General features: G+C 36.8%; 2 protein-coding genes across 4 annotated transcripts; one reads left to right on the top strand and one right to left on the bottom strand.

Annotated features, from left to right (window-relative positions):
- The first annotated feature begins 31 nt into the window (after positions 1–31).
- On the top strand, positions 32–8175 carry kcnk4a (potassium channel, subfamily K, member 4a). Of its 2 annotated transcripts, none has more exons than XM_084133233.1 (8): positions 32–144; positions 978–1104; positions 1499–1727; positions 2377–2491; positions 2566–2726; positions 3706–3892; positions 5169–5305; positions 6231–8175. In XM_084133233.1, the coding sequence occupies exons 3-8, from the start codon at positions 1539–1541 to the stop codon at positions 7062–7064; spliced, it is 1623 nt and encodes a 540-aa protein (XP_083989359.1). In that variant the 5' UTR covers positions 32–144; positions 978–1104; positions 1499–1538; the 3' UTR covers positions 7065–8175. The 2 variants fall into 2 exon arrangements, with proteins under 2 accessions (XP_083989359.1, XP_083989360.1); XM_084133234.1 differs by having other exon boundaries at positions 35–144; positions 1475–1727.
- Positions 8176–14422: 6247 nt separating this feature from the next.
- Positions 14423–22375, bottom strand: tgfb5 (transforming growth factor, beta 5). Of its 2 annotated transcripts, XR_014608746.1 has the most exons (8): positions 20294–21365; positions 19203–19366; positions 18882–19014; positions 18662–18772; positions 18205–18382; positions 16317–16467; positions 15003–15211; positions 14425–14892 (listed from the first exon to the last, which is right to left on the bottom strand). XR_014608746.1 is itself a non-coding variant. In XM_084133239.1 (7 exons), exons 1-7 carry the CDS (start codon positions 20637–20639, stop codon positions 15053–15055), a joined length of 1242 nt encoding a protein of 413 aa, XP_083989365.1. In that variant the 5' UTR covers positions 20640–22375; the 3' UTR covers positions 14423–15052. The 2 variants fall into 2 exon arrangements, 1 of the variants encoding a protein (XP_083989365.1); XM_084133239.1 differs by having other exon boundaries at positions 14423–15211; positions 20294–22375.
- Between the last annotated feature and the right edge of the window lie 2264 nt (positions 22376–24639).

Genomic DNA, 24639 nt, shown 5'->3' with positions numbered 1-24639 from the left:
CTTTTTCTTCTCATGTTGCCAGGTTCACGTAAGACTTGGGAATGGGGAAAGTCCTGATGAGTGAGTGTATGTATCTTCACAGTATTCTGCTGGAGAAAGGGAACTCCTTACCGTCACACACTCCCGACGGAACCGTGCGCTGAGGTAAGAGAACATTCCTTCACGAACATGTCTCGTTTAGGATTATACACATTTAATGAATAGCTACATTTGGAAGTAGATACTAGCCTAAGGTAAACACTTACTGTTTAGTGCCTGTTGCATTGCAAATACTCATAAAAAAACAAGTAATTTCCTTTGAGTTGGAAGATTCATTTTGAATGAACTTGAATAAAACAAAAAACGTAATATAGATAGTGTGCAATTGTAGCCTATTATGTATCAATACTTGGTTGAAGTAGGTATGTTGGAGTGCACTGTTTTAAACATCTATTTTAAACATGTAAGTGTTATCTGTGATACCAAAGTCATTTTCATTTAATAAATAAAATATTTAAGAATGTTTTATTTTTATTTGTTATACTCAGCTATGCCATTTTGTAAGAGCCGTAACCATTCAATGCAAAAAGTAACAAACTTTATTTTATTTTTCTATTCCACTGGGGAGAAAAAAGTGTCTTTATGTGCATATAAATGCAATATGAAATAGAACACAGTAAAATAAAATTAATTGCAAATACAGAAAGTGACAACATAATTTGTACCATAATATACGGTAACCATGCATCTACAAAGCAAGTCCTAGAGAGCCCTGGTGAGCATCAAGATCCTGTCAGAGGACCGTTAAACAATCTGTTTACATAGACCTTTGCCAGAAGTTCTGTTTCAGTGGCGTCATGTGTTGTCTTCTTAGTACCTCTTTGCCTTCACCGCTCTCCTGTTATGTGTCTGGACTGAGTCAAGCCTCCAAAAGCTCAAAGCTGATCTGGAGTCAGTTTCAGGTTGTCTAGAGCATTTTTGACCATTATTTCTCACAGGTTTTTGTGCGGGCCAGTTAAAGAGGCTGTACGGAGAAAAGAAGAGTGTATAAACCTCTACAGTAAACATCTGATATGGAAGAGGAGAAGGAGAAAACGGTGGATTTGGAAAACCTTATTGCATAAGGTAAATAGTTAATCTCTGCTTTCTATTACATATACCGTGACCTTAGAAATATTGTTACATAAGGCCGCTCTTAAACAAAAATTAATGTCAAGGCAATAGATAACAAAATAAAGGTTACATGTAACACTTTTCAAGCTGAACATTTCACATAAAAGAAGTTCAAGATCAATCAAAAGTCACTTTCGTTTTTAATTTTGTTATCTAGTGCCATGACATTCAGATATTTGATTCATGACACTTTTGAGTGACTCCAAATTCTTTCTGCCAAATACCTTTATCATGATAACCAGAGATAATGTCATTATTGTGACCATTTCCCTTGACGTTCTTCTCTTCGCTCCACCTAACCTGATGGACACATGATTGTCAGTGTTTCCACAACGTTCATCCACAGTATGCAGCATCTTGTTTGACGTCACCAGCCCCTCGTAGCCATGCGGAACTCAACACTGTTGACCATCCTGGCAGCCGTGCTGCTGTATTTGGTGTTGGGAGCTCTGGTGTTCGGCTGGCTGGAGTCCTCCAGGGAGGAATCGGCTCACCGTGAGCTGATGACGTCTCAAATGGCTTTCCTTCGGAACCACAGCTGCGTCACGGATTGCAGACTGAGAGAGTTCATGGAGGTCATTATGAATGCTGAGAAAATCACTCAACTTTGCTGATAATAGAATTTGTAATGAAATGTTTTTATTAAATTAGAAAAATGCACAATATTATTGATATAGCCTAATATTATAGTATTTATTCATATTTTGAATAGCTGGTAACACTTTACAAAAAGGTCTCATCATTAATAAATGCTGTAAAAATTTATATGAGACAAATTCTTCTGTAAAGCACCTCTGAAAAGATAGTAGTCAATATTCATTATATTAATAAATGCTATAGAATTATTGTTCATTCTTAGTTCATGTTAACATGTATGTATGTATGTATATTTAGTTTAAAAAAAACATTTTGTTTACATTTTAGTAATTTTGTTATGTGCTTTTGTCATTTTTATTATTATGTAAAAAAAATCTATTTAGCTTTAATTTTATTTCAGTTTTAGTAAAAAAAAACATATCCAACATTTCAAATTATATATATATATATACAGTGTGTGTGTATATATATATATATATATATATACACAGTATATGTCCAAGGACCTCTACTTCTTCTAGATATTGATAATTCTTAGTGTAAATATATATATATATATATAATTCTTCCCATTCTCTGTAGACACTTTGAAGCATCGTAGATAAATCCATCATCTTTTCTCTTTAGAAAGTGGTTGATGCCATTGAGGCAGGTGTGGACGCCAGAAGCACATCAAATTATACCAGCAGATGGGATCCATCCAATGCTTTCTTCTTCTGTGGTACCATCATCACCACCATTGGTGAGATAAACACGTTTCACTTTAGACCATCATCATCTTGTGAGGTTGATTTCACAAGTTCTCCACTTCTCCAGGCTTTGGAAACATCTCGCCCAAGACGAAAGGCGGTCAGTTGTTCTGTATATTCTATGCTCTGGTGGGGATCCCCATGTTTGGGATCCTGTTAGCCGGGGTTGGAGACCACCTGGGCACCCTTCTGCGGAGAGCGGTGGCAAGGGTTGAGACTTTGTTTTTGGTGAGTGGCTTCTCTTTACAAATTCAGATTATGTCAAGTCACCTTTATTTCTACAGTGCTTTATACAATACAGGTTGTTTCAAAGCAGCTTTACAGTGATAAACAGGAAAATAAATAACAGAATCAAACTTAATCAAATATGAGACAAATTCTTCTGTAAAGCAGCTCTGAAAAGACAACAGTCAGTTCAACCTAAGTCAGTTCAGTTCAATAACTGTGGAAACAATTTCAACCACTTCTGTCCTGATTTCTTGGAGGGGAGGGTCTATGGGCGGGGAAATGCATGGTATTTTTCAGATCTTTCAATCTAATGGACAAAATAAGCTCACACAATTTACATATGAATGCACCCAGAGACAACATAAAACACACTGACAGCCGCAAGACCAGCCGAACGCTGTGAGTGTGTGTTAGAAATCAGGAATGGTGAGAGAACATTGTACTTGGTACGTTTTCATCTTCAAACCAAACTTGTGTCTTCAGCCGACAGTTTAAATCCCGTCTGGCTAGAGCTCTTCTCATAATGTTCACGCGTTAGGTCAGTAGGTGGAGAGTAGGCGTCTTTTGTGGCTGTTCGAACACATTCGACCACATGAGCGTCAACACTACGAAATCAAACCGGGCGAATGCGTTTTCGACTACATCTGGAAGTGGTCGAAAGTGGACAACAATTTAGACCCTGTTTACACCTGTATTTATCCTCGTCCACTTGTGATCCGATCAACCAAAACGCATCTTAATACCAGGTGTAAACAGGGCCTCCATAAGAAGATAGTTCTCCTCACTGGAAACTATTAAATCTAATTAGTAAACTGATGCCATCATGTTCATCTTGATTGCCAAATGCTAGTTAAAGTGATGTTTGGTTTGGACTTTTGATCAGCAGATCTTAAACTGATTCTTACATTTATAATCCCACAGTTGTCTGGATGTTGCTATCTTTTAATAATTTTCACCATGATTGTTTTCTGCTGAACAGCGCAAGGGTGTGAAGCCCACCAGTGTACGCGTAATCTCCGCTGTCTTCTCCATCCTGATTGGCTGCCTAGTCTTCATTGCCGTGCCGACCATGGTGTTTCAGAAAGTGGAGAGCTGGAGCTTGTTGGAAGCAGTGTACTTTGTCGTGATCACTCTTACCACGGTGGGCTTTGGGGACTATGTGGCAGGTGCACAGATAATTATCATGTCTACATACAATAATCGTTACATATTATTTAGTTTACTATGTCATGTGAGCGTATGGTAATTCTGTTAAAGAACTCAAGATTGTATTACGCCAGGAACTGCAGGATGTTTTGTGGTCCAGACGTTGCAGATATTTATACCATCTAATGATCTGTATTTTAGACACTAATTGTAATAGCTGTAATATTAGACCAGCGCTTGCACTAATCTTTTATCTGTGAGAATCGTTTGAGATGTTAGTTAATCATTTGTCATTTAACAGAATCTTGTCCAAAGTGACTTACAATCCATTTAAATTCAGTGTTCCCTGTATAACTTTTATGTGATGTATTCAACAATCAAACTCCGAAGTGTTTGTGTTAATTTTTACAGTTTTTTTCATACTTGTTGTCTTTTGATGTCCTTAAAATTTAGTCAGTATTTTGTCATGCCATATTCAAGTCCATTTTCTGTTTTAGTGACTAAATTATCTTTTTTTTTTGTTTTTTTGTCAATGATAATGAGGCCTCAAACTGTAACAGACCTGTAACAGATTCATGTGGTAATTGAGAGCATCCAATATACATTTCCGGTCACGGCGGTCAGTTATTTATATACATTTTTTATTTTGTTTATTTGTAAGAAATTAATACATTAATTCAGCAAAGATTAATTAAATTGATCAAAAGTGACAGTAAAGAAATTTATAATGTTGTAAAAGATTTCTATTAAAAAAAAATCTATTCTTTTAAACATTATATTTTTCTAAGTATCCTAAAAAAGTATCATGGTCTCCACAAAAATATTAAGCATTATTATTATTATTATTATTATTATTATTATTTACACTGATAATAATAAGAAATGTTTCTTGAGCATCAAATCCGCAAGGATGTTTCTGAAGGATCATGTGACACTGAAGACTGGAGTAATGATGCTGAAAATTCAGCTTTGCATCAGGAATAAATTACATTTTAAAATATATTCAAATAGAAAGCAGCTCTTTAAAAGTCTAACAATATTTTCGATCAAATTGGTGAGCAGAAGAGACTTCTTTCAAAAACATTAAAAAATTTTGAAATTAAAATTTTTTGAATGGTAATGTGTTATTGGTAGAGCTTAACTTGTATTTAACTCAGAATATTCCTTTAAGTGCTTTGCTCATGAGCACAAAGGTGATTAATCATGGCTCAATCTTCCCCATTCACCAGTCCTGAGCTTTTAACCACCAGGCCGCACCAGCCCTGTGTCATTACCTTTCTCTTTCCTCTTCTCCAGAGAACAGAAGAGAGGAAACACCCCTGTACAAGCCATTGGTGTGGTTGTGGATCGTGTTTGGTCTGGCGTATTTTGCATCCATCCTCACTATGATTGGGAACTGGCTTAGAGTGCTGTCAAAGAAGACGCGTGCAGAGGTGAGACAGAGAGAATGAACAATGAATTTATCCATTTCAGTTTTTCCACACTGGTTGTATTGTAGTACCAACTACTCAATATTAATCCAGCCCTAAATATTATATCATATCCAAGTCAATTGTGGTTACTTTAAATGTTTCTGTCTACTGTAAAAAATAAAAAAAAACAGATTAATCAGTAGACCAAATTTGAGTCAGTTAGGCTGCCTGCATCCCAATTTGCACATTAATCGTATGTGAGATATACACTACAGTTAATAAAAATTAAAATAAAGAAATTAATACTTTTTTCATAAAGGATGCATTAAACTGATCAAAAGTTACAGTAAACACATTTATGTTTACATTAAATGTTACAAAAAATTTCTGTTTCAAATAAATGCTGCTCTTTTGAAATTTCTATTCATCAAAGAATTCTGGAAAAAAAGAAGAAAATTTTCCACAAAAACTATTAAGCAGCACAACTGTTTTCAACATTGATAATAATCAGAAATGTTTCTTAAAGAGCATCAAAAATGATTTCTGAAGGATCATGTGACACTGAAGACTGGAGTAATGATGCTGAAAATTCAGCTTTGATCACAGGAATAAATTACATGTTAAAATGTATTAAAATATAAAACAGTTACTTTCAATAGTAATACTACAGTATTTCACAATACTGCTATATTTTTGATCAAATAAATGCAGCCTTAGTGGGCATGAAAGAGATTTTTTTTTGTAAAAATCGTACTGATCCCAAAATTTTGAATGGTAAGTGTATAGTGTGTGAGATTAGGATTTGTCCAACAAATAGTATGGCAACATTTTTTAGCATGTTTTTAGGCTATTACGCACCTTTTTACCATTTGTATTTCAAAAAGCAGGGTTTATTCTCACTTTCCCCCCATAAATTAGTTTTAATGGTACTATATTTCTCTTCTAGATGGAGGAGCTGAGAGCTCATGCCACAGACTGGACTCAGAACATCCAGAACATGTCCATGGACTTCCGTATTCCAGTGCCACTGGATCTCAACGACCCCTTTCAGCTCCAACGGAGACGCAGAAGAAAGCGCCACCGCCATCACCGCCGCCTGAGACTGAGCGCGGCAGGATTGGCTCATGGAATCTCCCTCGATGCCGATGTCATCAGAGAGAACGGACATCTGATCCTCGGGTGGCCGTCGTGTAAGTATACCTCAGCGTCTGATAATAGGTCTGAAGTGCTGTCCCGATCCAGGTCGTGGTATAGGTTAGACGGGGCGTATGAGATGAGACCAGGATCGAGGCGGACCGTAGGACCTGCGTCAAGATCCATCTCACGGGTAGACCTGAAACCACCATCGAGACCCGGGTCCAGAGCCATGTCCACGTCCCCTTCAAAATCTGAATCAGGATCAGTCTCTGAATCCGAGACACCCTCAGAATCCTGGTCGGAATATGAGTCCAATTCCCCCAACTCAGAGGACCTGGAATCTGGAGCCGAGGGGTCTCAGAGATCACTGGAAAGTCGAAAGGATGTTCCTGTCATCGTGGTTGACAACTGCAGTCCGCCCCATCCCTCCCTTCTGGACTTTTTTGGCGAGAACTTGGCGTACATCGACGAGTCTTCAGACGCTCTTAGCGATCGTGTCAAACCAGCCGGAAAGAAACGCAAACCCAAGAGAAGGAGTATGACGAGACAGATTCCCCGCTCGCAACCTATTGGACTACAGAGGGAGATCAGTAGTGAACTACAACCCCCAGCACACACTCCGACCCCTCCACCTCAGACCTGAGAAATGAACATTTGGCTCTTTGCTTTACACATCACAGTTTAAGATGCCAAACATAACTGATGCAGACCATCACAAATACGCATGTAAATATAGCTTAAACAAACATAAAGAGGTTTTGTTCAGAATAGCATACTGATTCTGCAGTGTGTAAACTACCGCTCAAAAGTTTGGGGTCAGTAATGTCAAAATCTATAGAATCACAAAGGGACTTTGGTAATATATGTTTTTGAACTTATGCTCACCAAGGCTGCATTTATTTAATTAGAAAAATATAGTAAAACAGTAATGTTGTGAAATATTTTTTCAATTTAATTGCAAATAACTTAATTTATTAATTAATAATTTATTGCTGTGATGTCAAAGCTGAATTGTCAGCATCATTACTCCAGTCTTCAGTGCCACATGATCCTTCAGAAATCATAATATGATGATTTGCTGCTCAAAAAACGTTCAAAAATTTTGAAAACAGTTCATATTTTCATATTCTTTGATGAATAGAAAGTTCAAAAGAACTGCATTTATTTGCAATGCAATTTCTTTGTAACATAGTGTAATTGTCTTTACTGTCATTTTGATCAATTTAATGCGTCCTTGCTGAATAAAAGTGTTATTTAGAAAAAATAAATTACTGACTTCAAACTTTTAAATGTTTATTGTGCATAACAAGTTCTAATGCCCAGATGCCCTACAACACTTGCTGAAATATGCCCTAAATATCCCTATCCCACAATGCAATTTGCTTGCCTTGACTATCGATTTCCAGATGAAGCTGTGGTAACATCACCCACGTTAAACATCTTTTTTTTTTTCATTTGTTGATTGAACTGATTAAAGGGATAGTTCACCCAAAAATTAAAATTCTGTCATTAATTACTCACTCTCATGTCGTTCCAAACCCATAAGACTTTCGTTCATCTTCAAAACACAAATGAAGATATTTTAAAAAATTATAAAAGTGGTAGTTGTGCAGCTGTCAGTGGAGGGACAGAAAACTCTCATATTTCATCAAAAATATCTTCATTTGTGTTCTGAAGATGAACGAAAGTCTTACGGGTTTGGAACGAGTAATGGAGACAGAATTTTTAATTTTTGGGTGAACTATCCCTTTAAGACACTATCACAGTGATCATTTGTCACATTTAGTCATTCAGATATTTAATAAAGAAATTCACTGTAAATTGTATGTAAATGTAATAGGATAGTATTCTGCTTTTTAACCAAAAACTCATCAATGTCGTTATATTTTAGGACTGTTTTTAAGTGCCTTGCCTAATCTGCATTTCTTCAGTCATAAAAATTCCACTTTTGATATTTTGCATGATATAGCCAACTCTGAGCAAATAGAGACATTTTGATATAAGATGCACATTATTGAAATGTCATTTTATTTGTGTGCCAAATTTTAGGTTATAGTTTTATTGTCATGAATACAAAAACAAAACAAAAAAACAGTTGTGGTTGTTGAGTGATGCTTCTTTCTATTTCTTTGACAACTGTCTATAATACCTTGAAAATGGCAAACCTTTATTGTTATTATTATTATTATTATTAATAATAATAATTTATTTCCAGAGAACACAGCTACTTTTGAAGGGCCAATGAAAAGATGTTTTTGGTTAGAGGATGTAGTTACAATATCTACCAGAAGGGGCTTACAGTCCTTACGGTTTAGCTGGATATATCTCAGTTAGTATTGAAGCACAGACACATTTAGTAGGCGCCCCCTTGTGGTTATCTGATATGGGCTAATCCTTTCCCCCCCAAATCTGTCTCAAATTTTAGGCTATCCTGCCTAAAAGAGGCGCAACACAGCTTAAATCATTCAGATATTTGTACAAATGTTATATTTGCAGCTTGTGGCTTAACATTCACGCACGGACCCGCTCTGAACACAATGTTTACCTTCCCAGAGCGGACATCTACATCTATCCAAACATATTTTACAGCGTGTAACAAGTTACACAGACAAAAAGTTTACAAAAAGAAAGCGTTTCGATGGTGAATTTTCACAGCAGGAGCTAGATGAGATTTTAAATGCCCTTGGTGTGGGAAGACGAGGCGAATGAGAGAGGGAGCGAGTAACGATATGTCCCAGCGTGAGACCGCTCCAGGAATGGCTTTTGTAAGGCCCAGGCTGTGGGGGATAAATGCTGGTTGCAGAGTGAAGGGGGTATTTAGAGGGAAGAGGACAAACACATGGTGGCGGTTTACAGAGGAGCTTTTCCGCAGGGCTTCCAATGTACCCTTAAATTCTACCTCTGCACTTCAGCCCCGCCTAACACAACTTCTACACCCACAACGTTGATGTCTCAAATCGGAAGCTGTTTACTTGCGTAACCCGAGCGTGACTGCAATCAATTTCTGAGTGAAAATGTTTAGCGTCGTCTTGCTTTAGAAGTGGCCAGTGACACATGGATGTGTGGTTTGGGAAAACACGCAAAGGAGTTTAGTGTTAATGAAAATTCAGATATGTAATTATGTAAAATATAATTGATCATAATGGAGTAGCTAACTGAATTATTATTAATTAGTATTCCTAACTGAATAAAAAACAGCCCTGGAATGAATTAAAGACAGGGTGGGTGATTTGTTCCAGAAACATATTTTGTTATGCTGGTTGAAAGTCTTCATATCCAGAAAGCAATCACTAAATAAGTGGTCAAAATGTGTATCATCTGTGGAAGGATCTCTTTAAGTTGTTTATGTTCATTATTATTTTAATGTTATGTGGTTTGAGACATGAGGTAGTTTAATTGTGTCTCTCGTGACGCTTTTGTTTGCTCCCTGCTGTAAGCATTCATGTGTTTTGAAGGAGGCGTGGCTTGGAGACGCTCTGAAGGGAGGGTGTGATCTCATGCTTTCAAAGCTAGCTCGCTAATGCTAGCCTCTCCGAAAATTGCCTAAACTACCTTTAAGAGACCACTGAAAAATTAACAGTTTCTCTGGATTTATTATTTATATGTATGTGTTTGAGTAAATGGGCATTTTTATGTTTTATTATAAACTACTGCCAACATTTATTCCAAATTTCAAGTTAAAACATTGTCATTTAGAGCATTTATTTGCATAAAATGACAACTGGTCAAAATCACAAAACTGATGCCATGTTTTCAGACCTCGAATGCAAAGAAAACAAGTTTGTATTAATTTTTAAACAACATGCTACTAATGTTTTGAGTTCAAAAATCAATATTTGGTGGAATGATCCATGATTTCCAATCACAGCTTTCATGCGTCTTGGCATGCTCTCTGCCAGCTGTCACATTGCTGTTGGGTGACTTTATGAAACTATGCATATAGATGATTATGACATGGTACATCAAACAACATATAACCGCTAAAGCAAAGATGTATTAGGTACAGTATTAAGTACAGACCGCCTCATAGACATAACTGCCCAAAAAAGGCCTTCAAGTACATTTGCAATATACTTTCCACTTATATTAGAGTTCAAGACTAATCAATAACAGCTGTTGCTTTTAGAATGGTTGAAGCAGATACAGTTTAGATATTTTGGCAGAGAATATTCAAATTTCTTTTTGTCTTGGGAGTTGATGTAAAAAACAGGATGCAAGACATGTTAACGTAACCTCTGAAAATCTTAACACATTAAAGCACTTCACATCTCATCAGGTTCACGGCACGAACATTACATTACAGATCATAAATTCCATGACATTTCTGATTTTTTCATTTCCATTTGTGTGGTTGGTGATATCACATTATGAACTGAAAGGATACAAATACATTGGCACTGAGGTGGTGTGCTGGTTTCTATCTAGAGGAATGTTCTAGAATGATTTGCTTCTCTTCTCTGTGACACCACAAAAGGGAAATTAAAGTTTATTATTCTTTTATACAACGAGTGAGACCACAAAATTTGTACTTTTGAAGGGTCAATATTGCTGTTTTTGATTAGCTAAAGACCACATTTATATAGACAGTGGCTAGAAAAGTCAAAACAAATTAAATTTCCACCATCAACAATAACGAGTCAAAAGCAAAATCTAACTATGAAGTTGTCTAAGATGACATGAAGTCATTTCGTAACCACTTAATTGGTGTTTCCATGCTACGGTTTACATTTAAAGCCATGATTCACTTTTGGCTTGAGCGCTCATCCGCAGATGGGCATTACGGGTCAAACATTTCAATAACACCAACGTCTCTTCATGTTGTGAGATGCCAGGAACCTGATAGTCTTACGAATTACACCCTAAATGACATAATACTTTAATTCAAATCAGTTCCTCTCTAAATGCTTTCTGTGTTCTTCTCTTTCTGAATTTCCCCCATTGGCAAATGCAGTAATATTTAGGCACATTCCAGAAATATGATGTCCTTTACTAAAAGCGTGAGATGCACAAATCTATGGAAGCTTGTTTCTGCCACCAAAAAAAATGTAATGCAACTTTTTATCTCACAATTCTGCCTTTTAACTCACAACTGCAAGTTTTTATCTCACAACACGACTCATATTGCACAAATATATCGGTTTGTGGTGAAAACTATTGAATATGTTTGCTAAATGATAAGTATCTTTTTTTTCTTTCTTTTTTTTAGGTACACACTTTTTGCCCTCTTGTGGTTATAAAACAAAACTGCATGCATTTTGCAGAGGAACATAGTTTTGGTTGTGCTTCGGCTCTGCATGACTGTCGCTTGCTGTAGCTTTACCCATTAATAGACACAGAATTTCCTATTAAATAAATTCCAGTACAGCTGTTTTGGCATCCCTCCACTTCCCCAACTTCAACAACATAATTTAAGCATCTCGCTACCATACTCGTCTTCCAAGCATTAGTAGAGCCCCTCCACTGCGGACAGCAAATACGTTTAACCTTAAAAGCTTAAAGATTATATGGCCAAACAAACTCGTGAAACAACATTTCAAACCCCTCAGTTCTCACCATCTCTGAAAAGCCAAGCCAATGTTGATTCTTGTTTTTTTACAAGCTCTGTCTCGTTCTCTTTTTTCCAGCAGACTTTCTTCTGTTTAGCGTTTTTCTTTTTTCTCGAACGGGTGATTCTCCAGAGGTTGGAGATTTAGCTGCTCCATGTCAACATTTCGCACTCGTTGCGACAACTAACCTATGCCACTCCAACACCAGACACACGCCAAAGTATCCAGAGCAACTTTTCTCTATATTTACAGATATGACGAGACACATGGGCGAGTGACGTATGTACGTAATTTCCCACGAAAACCATCCTGCAGTTCTAAATTATAAACATAAAGACGAAAACACCTTTTGGAAGTAGGATTGATGATGTATGGACTGGTTAATTTTGAACAAAAAAAGTTACATAGTTTAGCTTTAATAATTTCAAGCCCTATTTTGAGCAATATCGGTGGAAAGCTAAAGCTTTACATTAACTTTATATATAGTAATGCAGATGTGAAGCAACATTCGGCCTCATCACTGTAAATATAAAAACAAAACTATAAATAATTATTTTTATATTCATGTATGCATTCACAAGTAATTTAGTAACTGCTGTAGTGGAGGTTATAATTTAGCATGTAGTTTTATAATAATTAGGGCATAGTGAAATATTTTTAATGCAATAAAGAATTTTTTTGACATCCTCTCCATAAAAGCATATCTATGATTTTGTTGAGTCTGTTGTAAGACAGACACACACACACACACACTGCTATGGTGAAAAATCTTCCTGTTTATATCCATGAACTACCAGAATATCTGTCTGTCTCTCTATTTTACTTTTCCATACTCTGCTTCAGTCAAAGGCAAACAAAGACTCAATCAGCAATGCCAAAGATCTCAATTTAAGTATTTGATTTGAAGTTGATTTGGTTCTGGAACAAGATATGTGGACATGGAGCCCCATAAAATGTCTAGACTATCACATTTATGATCATGGCTTCCTTGCACTACATTTTGTGCTGCAGTTTGCATATTTACAAAGCAATATTCAGTATAACTGTCTTGGTGAAGTTTGGATGCGCAAAGAACCAGAGCTGCTCTCAGATACTGGGATGACAACTTACCTGAAAAATTGGGATAATATTAAATTAATTTATATGTATGGCCACAAACTACTTGCACATGCATATTTTTAAACTGTAGCATTTATTGAACTAATAACATTACAGGTACTGTATACTTTGTGGCTTGTATAACATTTTAACCGAAACGCAAACATTTTAGGTTATAATAACCCTAATTTAGAACTGTTTCTCATTTATGCATTCTGGCAGTCACTCTTATCCAAAGCGACTTAGATTGCGTTCAGGTTTGAGCTACAGGAATGCAGTTAAAGCTCTTAAAAATGTAAATCTACAGTATCAGAGAGGATTCAGCGTGTGGCTGATTGTTCATTGAGCAACTGAGATCAAAGTCTAGTCTCATAAGCAACTCTCACGACACACATCCACATTCACACCCCATTAAACCATGTGTCCCGAAGCTACTCTCACACCCAGACTGCTCTTCCCAAACCACACGGCCCTCAGACGGCTGATCGTCCCCTTTCATGCCCTGAGGTTTCATATTTGCACTCCCCAATCTGCTTTTGCGGAGGACGCTGAGTCAACATTGCGTAAGCGACAAGAAGTATTTTTGTTGATTCATTTTAGGGACTGTTATGTAACAATGTGCTTCTAACTCTCTTCCCTTTTGCATCCCCTTTTCATTGTTCAAGTTGTTTTCACTGAGCAAGAGAGAGGAATTCGCTTGTTTTAGCCCTGGCAACCAAACACAGAAACCCTGTCATTCCCTACAGATCATTCTCACCGGCCACAGATAAACATGTAAGCAAAGCTTTTCACTCAGAAACAAACTTTTAACGCCATGCCAGCCGCTATAGGTTTTCAAAGGGCACATTGAGGCTTTATAGGCAGAAAGAAAACAAACAGGCGATATATGTAGGCCAAAATTCCTTCCGACTTCCCACAGATCAGACTAAATTATATCGCTCTGCATTATAGGGTGTGGAGGGGCACTGCAAGATTATACAAATCAAAGCGATCACATGGTGCGTTTAAAACGCATCCTGCAGGCAATTTCGCCTTAGCGGGACGGCCTGCTTTTCGCTCACTGTTCTTTCTGCCATGTCACCACAAACCCTGAACCCAAGCGTTTAAATCTGGCGTTCCGTGAGTGGTCGGTGTCTGGAAATTGTTCACATCCTGTTTACGTCGGAGATTTTCTAACCTCGAACCGCATCTGGCTGGTGAGTCCACTAGTCAAATCTGCATTTTCAGCGAGTGAAGAAAAAAAAAAAACCTTGAGAGTAGGCCACTCGCTGGGCCGTGTGATAAATAAATATAAATGCACAGCTTTGAGAAAGTTCTATAAACATGCTGAATATAAATTAAAAAGCCACAACATATTATTATATAATCAAAATTTATTGCATTTAGCATATAAACACATATAAACATCACACGCACAAAAAACTATTTACACTTGCAAATTCCAAAAATATAAACTGATCTACAGTAAACTTCATACAAAATCTAAAAAGGATGCACTGCTGGTGTATATTGTGTGAGTCACTGTTGTGATACTAAGAATGCGAGGAGATACTAATCAAAAAAGCTTATTTTATCAGACTATGACCAATGCAGGAGACGGTTAATGCTGTATTGTTGGTGTGTTGCTTGTATTCAAGATGCTTGATGTATGCGGTTTCTCATCTGTACAAGTTTGAAGGAATAGTTCACCCAGAAATTTTTATTCTGTATGACTTTCTTTCTTCTGTGGAACATAAAAGAAGGTCTAAGAGTTTTTGCGTCTAAATGAAAGTCAATGGGCTTCAATGTTGTTTGGTTTCCAACATTCTTCAAAATATCTTTTGTGTTCTGCAGAAGAAAGAAATGCATACACGTTTGGAACGACATGGAATTTCATTTTTTGGGTGGACTATCCCTTTAAGATGTGAGTTATATGTGTTTGCTCTCCTCTCATCCACCTGTTTTTTGTCCTCTCTCTGAGATCTCTGTCGTCTCTCTCTCCACTGAATCAACGGCACTTGCAGGACCGGACCACCATGTTGGAGAGCTGTTCCACACGGGGCGTTCGGCCTAGGAAATAAACGATGGTGAGGGGCTCCAGGTCCTGGGGGACACAACACGGAGATGCTGATGCTTCTGGATTCATTTTATTATACAGCGGGAGAATCTGAAAGGAAGACAGACAGAGAAACTCTGTAAATAGACACCGAAAGCAACATCGACATGCAACGTTTCAGAATGAATCTGAACTTAATCTGTCCAACATTCAAGTGCACAAGTTTGTTTGGCACATTACAGTACAGGACAAAAGTTTGGAAACATTACATTTTTTTATATTTTTGAAAGAAGTCTCTAATGCTTATCAAGGCTGCGTTTATTTGATCAAAAATACAGAAAAAAACAGTAATATCATGAAATATTATTACAACTTAAAATAATAGTTTTCTATTTGAATATGCTTTAAAAAATAATTTATTCCTGTGATGCAAAGCTGAATTTTCTGCATCATTACTCCAGTCTTCAGTGTCACATGTGACATCCAGTCTATCACATGATCCTTTAGAAATCATTCTAATATTCTGATTTATTATGAGTGTTGGAAACAGTTCTGCTGCCTAATATATTTGATGAATAAAAGGTTAAAAAGAACTGCATTTATTCAAAATGAAAAAAATTCTTTACTATCACTTTTTATCAATTTAACACATAAAAGTATTGATTTATTTCAAAAAAAAAAAAAAATGACTGACCCCAAATTACTGACCAGTAGTGTATATTGTTGTTACAAATGATTTCTATTTAAAAACAAATTGCTTCTTTTTTTAATTTTTTTTACTTTTTATTCATCAAAGTATCCTAAAAAAGTATCACAGGTTATGAAAAAAATATTAAGCAGCAGAACTGTTTCCAACTTTGATAATGAATCATCATATTAGAATGATTTCTAAAGGATCATGTGATAGACTGGAGTAATGATCCTGAAAATTCAGCTTTGCATCACAGAAATAAATGATCATTTAAAGTATAATAAATTGAAAACCAATTATTTTAAATTGTAATAATATATCCTAATATTACATTTTTTTTTTTTGTATTTTTGATCAAATAAATGCAGGCTTGATGAGCAGAAGAACCTTCTTTCAAAAACATTAAAAATACTAATGTTTCCAAACTTTTGACCTGTACTGTATAATCTTTGAGACAGCACTTCTGATCCTTTTAACATTTAACATTTTTTTTCTCTAAGCATTCTCAGCCTGATTAATATTTACCATGTTGTAGTGGTTGTCTGCGCTCCATAAGTAAGGACAGTTCCCCGCACAGAAATTTGCTTTGTAGCCTTTGGGTTCGTGGATCCACTTCCAGTTCAAGTCCCGGCGGAAATCAATATACAGAGACCTCAGACAGCAGCCCTGATCAGTCCTGGAAGAGGTACAGTGATTTGTTGCAGTGCATTATGGTGCGTTAAAAGAGCAGTTTACCCAAAAAGGAAGATTTGGTCATCATTTACACTCACACTCGTGTCATTCCAAACATACACGACTTTATTCCTAATGAAGAACAAATTGAATAATGCTCTAGTCGCTGTTTTTTATGCAAATACAACGAATGGGCAAAAGAACGCAAACGCCCCATAAAAGTAGACCTCACGACTTATTCCCAGTCTTCCGAAGTCATGCAATAGCTTTATGTAAGCAACAGACTAAAATTTAAGCCGTTATTCAGAAGAAGAAAAATCTTGCGCTCTAGCTTCCCGTGGCAAGTGAACAACTGAACAAAGCATGCAGGACTTTCTTTCTTTTTCACATTTTGTGCTCTGTAAAAGAAAGTTAGTCCGTTTGAAACGACATGAGGGTGAGTAAATGATGACAGAATTTTCACTTTTGGGTGAACCATCCCTTTTAATAGTTGCTGTCCAAGTTTTGACTCTGGCAACAAACTCTGATTTGACATAAATGTGGCTCTAATGACCATTTCTATGTTGCTTAGCACAGAGGAAGCACTCCACATAACAAACACTCATTAAAAGAGTATTTACTTCCAGAGCAGACGAGATGAATTCTGCATATCAGACGTGACACTCCTTGGGCGAGTCGCTGCATGCGTACTGTGGGTGTGTGATGCAGTAGAATTTATTTTACATGCACACACTTAGGATCGATCTTATCTGGCTCTATGTGTCTCTTATTGTTTTTTTGTTTTTCAAGCAATGTTTAGTTTTCTTGCATTAACTGGGAACTTTTGAGCTTCTAGCCATCCATCAAAGGTTTACGCTCACCAAATACTGAATATTAAGCTTAATACTGAAATCCTTCAAAGCCATTAATACTAGTTTTTTTGCACCTGTTTTTATACTAAACTCCGTTTTGAGTCGCACAAGTTAGCTTTTCTAATGTGCGATGGTAAGGAACATACTATAGAAGCTTGTTTCCGCCATGGAATAAAAATAAAAATAAAAAAGGTAATTGGAACTTTCAGAATTGTGAGAAACTTATAATTGTAAGAAAAAAGTCAGAATTGTGAGCTCACAATTCAAACTTTATAACTGAGTTTATATCTATGGAAGCTTGTTCCGCCACTGAATAATACAAAAAAAATGTAATTGCGACTTTTATCTCCTAATTGTGAATATTTTTCTCAGAATTCCATGATATAAACTCGCAATTACGAGTTATAAAGTTCGAATTGCGTGACAAAGTCGCAATTGTGTGATGTAATTCAGAGAAAAAAAGTTCGAATTGCAAGTTTGTATCTCGCAATTCTGACATTATAACTCTCAATTATGATAAAAAAAATAAAAAAATCAGATTTATAAGATAAAAAGTAGCATTTTTTTTTTATTCTGTGGCGGAAACCAGCTTCCATATTCGGTACATCTCACAATTCAGATTTTACAACTCATAATTGCGAGTTTAAATCTCACTATCCATATTTTTTCCTTGCAATTCCGAATTTATATTTTACAATTTTGAGAAAAAAAGTCAGAATTATGAGAAATAAACTTGCAACTGTGAATTCTGAATTCTCAGTCCAATGGTCTAAAACTCAAACTGGTCCTCACAAAGATAGTTGTACAAGTACACACACACACACACACAAGAGTAATAATAAATAACATATTCAAACACACACACACACGCTTGAGCTCTCTCTCTGTACCCTGAGCATATGGACGTGTCCGCTGCTGATCTCTTCTTGCGGTTCTTCTTGGTAGGGTTGTCCAGGCGGTCGGTGGGCAGCAGGGTTAGTATCAAATGTGGGGTTTTTGTGCTAAATTCAATCTGTCCTTTAGTCACACCTGGTCTTCTGTTCTGCTTTATAAGGTCGTCATCAATGCCTGGGAAGGAGTCGATCCAACATGTCAATAACAACAAATGATGCCAGAGTTTTTCCTACTCTCTCACTAACGTTAGACAACTAAAAAGTATCCCTTTTCGTCTTCATTTTGAACAACGTATTTATTGTTTTAAACTTTCTTTGTGATGAAAAAGTGTGCTTGTGCTGTGTTTTAATCTAATGCAATAATATTCATACTTTTGAACTAACTTAAGCATTGATTCTATAACTATAAAGTCAAATAAATCAAACAAAACATTTAGATTAACGAGAAAATGACCTGCGAATCTGGCTTCCAACTCTTCACTCTTGTTAGGGACAATATTGTTTGTGGAGGGGACGAATGTACAGCAGGGACAGTGAACGCTGATCTTGAGCCCAAGATTTCTCTCTAAGAGAGAAAAAGAGATTATTTTTCCTAGAGAAGGAGATGCTTCACAACCTCCTCTGCTTCATCAAGAAGTAAATATATGTTGAAACTTCTGGATGAACTCACTGACCCCTGAACGCCATCCACTCCTTCACAGTCTCCGTGACATCGACTGAAAGCCACGCCCCCTTGGCACGAGGCTCTACCGTTCTGGAGTCGATGTATCTCTGGGACGGGGCCGTCACGTCCTCAGATTTGAGAATCTGTGGGTGTGAAGGGAAACAAACCACAAGCTTATTTGACTCATTCATTCATCAGCTGTTCTATTTCTTGCACTGTACAGCATGAAAATACATCATGAACAAACCGTTGCAGATGCAGTCACTACAGTACAGACTCACTGCTCATCTTTGGAACAACTCGAGCCTTTTGTCTGGAAAAACCACATTACCTGGTATATTTCCACACGCTGCTCAGTGGTGCGAGCCTGTGGGTTTGGAGCTCTGAAGATGCGAAATTCTGCTTTGACCAAAGTACTGGAATTTCGCTCCACGTTGGTGACGTCGAAGCCCACTATCCTGAAGTACGGGCTCTGAGGAACCGGATTGATTGAGTCTGTGGAACAAAAGCAGGATTCACTTTGGCCTTATTTACACTTTGTGGTCTGAGCGTGGTATTCAGAGGGTCAACCTCAAGGAAATAAAACTTGCTTTAGTGCCAAAACAGCAGATGCAATGACTAACCCCTTTCAGCCTCTCAGAGGCCTCACTGAACTTTAGCTGACTTATTATTGGCAACAAAGCTGTATATTATAGGTACAGTATTAGCTGTTAGATTAAGCACATTTTACTCCCAAATTATCAGTAATGTACTTAGTGTTTTTTTTGTAATTCCCATTCATTTTAATGGTGTTTCTCCTCAGATTATCATTTCTGTAATACAGCAATATGTGCTTATTCATTTTTTTTTTAAATGTTGCTTTACAGATGTATTTTTACTATAATATAAAACAATAAATAACTAGAGACAAACAGATAATCTGTTTGATTAATATTTTATAGAGATATTCAGTTTTCTTTTTCATGGTACAAAATTTACAAAAGGTATTCACAAGAAAAATAGCTTAACGTATTCAAACAAGCACAAAAATACGTTTGTGACCATTTAGATCGCAAAACAAATTTGTATAAATAGAATGGCATCATAAATCTATCTATCTATCTATATAGTAGTATTATTATGTTGGTAACATTATCATAATATTATTACTATTTATATGAGTATTGGCATGAAAATAATAAAATATAGGCTATGTATTGAAATTATTTTCTTACTTTTGTTTTGGGGTGAAAAACAACCTAGGAATGTTCTTTGACAATGTTTCAGGTTCAGTCAATCTAATGAATGATATTCTATAAACACTTTTCGGATGGCCAAACTAAACGATGCACTAGAATGAAGGTTTAACTACACATCCAGAACCCAATGCATTTTTAAATGGTGCATTAATGAGCCATCTCTGATAAAACGCGTATCACTCACTCGTATCTGTGCGCAGTGGCATCATATTGACCCGCTGCACCTCTTTAGCGTAATAGTCCTCCTCGCTGCTCTCCCGCTCGCACGCGCTTTCGGCCTGGCGCGCGCGCTCCTTCAGCAGCTCCTTCGTGCTGTTGTAAAGTAACATCACCTCCGCCGGGACCGATGGTTGCGGGCTGGCTTCGGGGTCCGGTGGACTGCGGATGCGTAGCTTGCTCAGAATCTGTCCGCGCACCGCCTCGATCCTTTTGGATTTGTGGTCGTCCAAGTTGTAGGAATGGCATGTGGAGAATCCTTCCGCAGACACGGACAGTTTGAGAACGAGCAAAGTTAGATTGATGAACCACATGGTTGATTGACAGATGAGAGGGTCGGAAGCGCTCCTCTATAACTCCCGGTCACTGGATGTCCTCGGGGAGCGCGCGCACTGAGCGCGTCTTTTGCAATGGGACAAACCCAAAGTGCGTAGGCTGCGCTGCTCGCGCTCTGTGTTGTTCACCAGGTGAATGAGCTCCTCTTCTGACAGATACGAGCTTTTACCTCCTCATACACTGCCTCACGTATAATTTGTGTACTCGTATAATCTATTTCTGGTCAAAATCAAGAAAGAAGATTGGGCAGAGGACACTAGCTGAGTTCACTGTGTGAATTTAAAGCAATTTCAAGGAGGTCAGTTTTATCTTAAAGGTATTTTTTTTTTCGAGCCTATAAGGTACGTCTTACGTAGGCTAACTAAAACTATTTTAGCGTCGCTGGCGGTTAGTTAAACAAATGTCTTCAACAAAACTCTTTTAAAACAGTGTTTTTGTAATCTGCATGTAATTTAAAAAAAAAAAAATACAATAAAGTGGAACAAGCACCTAATTATGTGATGTAGCTATACCAAAATTGGATATTGCTCGCGCAGCGTACCGTTGCTATCACTGTAAAAATAAAACGTTGTTGCTTTAAAATTTTAAGTACAGGCAACTTAGATGTTTAAGTAATTTCAACTTAAATTACATTAAACTGACTGAAAAATGTAGCTGAATCTTGTATAACATAGTTGGAAATTGCTTGTTTTGATGAGTTAAAGCAATGCAAAAACATGTTGTCATAACTTTTTTTTTTCAGTGTATAACCTTCTCAGGTGGCAACTATTTCTGTTTGTGAGGGTCTTTGTGGACGTTACAGCTAGGCTTTGTGAACGCTAAAATGTTTGAGAAGCCTTTTTTTCTGAAAACATGTTAAATTTAACCAGCTTAGTGGGGCTGTAAGTACTTTCTAAGACCCCCAACTGTTTGATTTGACTTTTTTATGGTTCAGACCCTCCCAAAAACCCAAGAGCAACCTCAGGTAAAGCAAATGTGAAATATTGGCCTGATTTCTGTGCATGTTTTAATGACAAGCATACTACATTTGTCCATTATTACAGACCATCCCAATTATATTAGTCTCTATGGAGTCTATAAACACAGCCTTTCCATCATGCTTCCCAGGATTTTAAGTATTTACCGGTAAGGTAATAAACAGTACAGTTCCTCATGCTCGTCTGGTATCCAATGATTCAGAGAGAAACTCCAAGTGCTGTTTTGAATTCTTGTGGTTTGTCTTGGAGCTTTAGCGAGGACCGCTAGTATTTCTTTTAAAGTGACTCTCCAGCTCCTTTCCCATTATAAGACTATAACTATAAGAGATCAGGTCAGATTTTATTTCTCTTTTCTCACAGCCTCAAAGTCAAGATGCAGATCTGCCATCCAAATGTTCAATCAAGCCCTTGAAGTTGCTTTAGGAAAATTAAATTATCCCATGACAAAGACTGACTGTCTCCAGCAGCATAAAGTTGAACTGGATTTAATATAAACAAAATGAGCAAAAGCTAGTATAGGCTTGGCCTACCAGAATACATCTTTTGCGAAGAATAATCCGTTTCAAACGAGAGAGGGGGGGAAAAACGACAAGACCATCAACAAAAACGTCAGAAGTCAAAGAGAGTCTTTGAAGGTGTGAACTTAACTACCTGGCTATAATTAAAAACACAACCCTCTTTGGGTTTCACAGCTACCAAAAACTTCTCTTCAACAAAACAAGTCCCTAAAGTTTTCTGAAGTTTTGAGAGGAAGGAAAAACATAGAGCAGCTGTGTGTGGGAGGGGGAGAGGGAGAGAGAGAGAGAGAGAGAGAGAGAGAGAGAGAGAGAGAGAGAGGATAATTTTGTCAATATTGCAAAAAGTTGCACTGTTTATCACACTAGTGTGCTTTAATGTTTAACCAGGAAGTTTGTTTTGAAATGCTTTTATTTAGTACAAAATGGAATAAAGTCACACTTGTGGTTTTCCAGGTCAAAAATGACCGGTCTACAAAAACATAGCTTGTGAATCTCTTGTTATGCTATTTTATAACCAAATATTGGATTCAGTCTTTTTGTCAAATTGTTTTCTCTCAGTTAGGACAGGTATTTCTTTTTGGAACTAATTGATTAGGCCTCACTGACTAACAAGTGTAACAAGGTGGAAAAAAAAGTACAAAAATGAACCAAAAGAATTTGGGAAATAGTTATACCCTGTGTGAGCTAAGGCTGTAGGGTTTAGTCCAATGCGATAACATTATCTAATATTTTTGGGGAAAAGTACATCCAAACACAACATAAGGTTAAATGCGTCAAGCTCTTAGAAACATAACATGGTGTAAACACTGAGTAAAAGTTCTAACACTCTTTGCACAATGAATAAATTTGAGGTGTACACAACTTTTAACAAATTTTAAGTTAAATAATATTTTATTATTATATTTTTGAGACATGAATTATTAGTTTTGTTAGGGTTGCTCTGTTTCACCTTAAAATAAATGACTTTTTTTTTTTTTAAAGGACAAGATATGTTCAATATCTCTGTTTTATTATTTTCATGCACATCAAAATGGCTTCATGCATGTTGGTGATGCCAAACTTACTTTGATTTAGTCCAAAGTTTTTCAAACATCATTATTTTAAAATTGAATCACCTTACTGTTTATTGTGTAAGAGATAATAATGAAATATTCCAAACTTATATCAAGAATTTTAACGAGATTTTATTTTAACTATCCACACAGAAGTATCCATATTAACTGATCCAGAAATATAAAACATGTTCTTCATAGAAAAGGTGTTTGTTATTTTTATTAATTTGTTTGAACATTTTAGATAACCATGTTAAGTATTATATAAATAATATAATAAAGTAATAATGTTTGGCAGCGTTGTTATAAAAAGTCACCAAAACTAAGCTGCAGAAGTCTATTTAGCAGTTTTCTTGTGAAAAGTAATGTCAGTATTTCTCACATACGACCTTTTCCAGATGCCTTTATTGCATAACAATGGTGACAGTTTTTGGGAATTTTTCCTTCCCAAGTGTTTCCAAGCAGCAGTCAGACGTTTAACAAAAATCTTTACAAATAGTGAAATATCCACCACTGCAGGATGAAATTACAGACCAACTGTTTCTTAATTTGTTTACCTTGGAAATAAGACAATGTGCTTTTCTAATCCAATCTTTTCCATCATGCATTTAACAGAACCATTTAAAAAAAAAAGAACCTCTGGGCACATTTAAAATAGATTTACTGGATATTAATTTCACCTTCTATTTTGTTTCCTGAAGAGAAATGATAGATATCCAAGGCCTCAATCTAAGCTTTCACATCCTTTCATTTTAGGTACACCCTTCCTTACTTCACTTCCACTCCCTATCTTTCTTCTCATTTTTAATTACAGTTCCCCATCTACATGGTCGTTAATCTGTCAAAAACAGCTTTGTAGCCGCTCTCTCCACCTCTCCATTATGATTTTATTATAGTTTGGCCAAGAGGGCTGTAATTGAACTTCAAGTGAAGGCAGAAGGTATACGACACCGAAAGCCTTGAGAAACGACATTAGAAACCCCACGAAAACGACACCAGAGGGCTGGAATTTTCATTAAAGCTATTTTCTTGTTCAAACATGAATTCAACGTTTGATCTCTGATACTGAATCTGAGGAAACGTGGACTAATCTGCCGTGGATGCGGAGTCTCGAGCGCCACCAGGCGGCCGCGGGGGATGAAACGCTCTGGTGGTTAGTTGCGGTATTGCAATATAAGATTTAAAAATAGAGACCTCGAAAACAGCTTATGCTGTTTCTTTCCTTCAACCTCCCTTAAACTAAATATAGTCCCTGCCTTGCCACGTCATCTTGCTCTCACAGAGCTTTCTGTGCGATATGAGAGTCTTTGGCAAGAAACTATTACAGCTGACCTAGATAATCTCAAGCAAGAGGAGAGTTGATGAAACTACAGCAGTTTCATTAGGAAGCAGTGATTCCATGGTACAGAATAATATAATAATAATAGCAGT

Source organism: Abramis brama, assembly GCF_963993115.1.
Source record: "Abramis brama genome assembly, chromosome: 13".
Lineage (NCBI taxonomy): Eukaryota > Metazoa > Chordata > Actinopteri > Cypriniformes > Leuciscidae > Abramis > Abramis brama.
Note: the sequence above shows the minus strand (reverse complement) of the source record. Positions and strands in the feature narration are given on the sequence as shown.

Coding starts and splice junctions, on each gene's coding strand:
- kcnk4a (XM_084133233.1), top strand. CDS start 1,539: ATGCGGAACTCAACACTGTTGACCATCCTGGCAGCCGTGCTGCTGTAT. Junction 3,893..5,168: donor CTTTGGGGACTATGTGGCAG/GTGCACAGATAA, acceptor CCTCTTCTCCAG/AGAACAGAAGAGAGGAAACA. Junction 5,306..6,230: donor CAAAGAAGACGCGTGCAGAG/GTGAGACAGAGA, acceptor TTTCTCTTCTAG/ATGGAGGAGCTGAGAGCTCA.
- tgfb5 (XM_084133239.1), bottom strand. CDS start 20,639: ATGTGGTTCATCAATCTAACTTTGCTCGTTCTCAAACTGTCCGTGTCT. Junction 19,367..20,293: donor GCCACTGCGCACAGATACGA/GTGAGTGATACG, acceptor TTTGTTCCACAG/ACTCAATCAATCCGGTTCCT. Junction 18,773..18,881: donor GGAGTGGATGGCGTTCAGGG/GTCAGTGAGTTC, acceptor TTTCTCTCTTAG/AGAGAAATCTTGGGCTCAAG.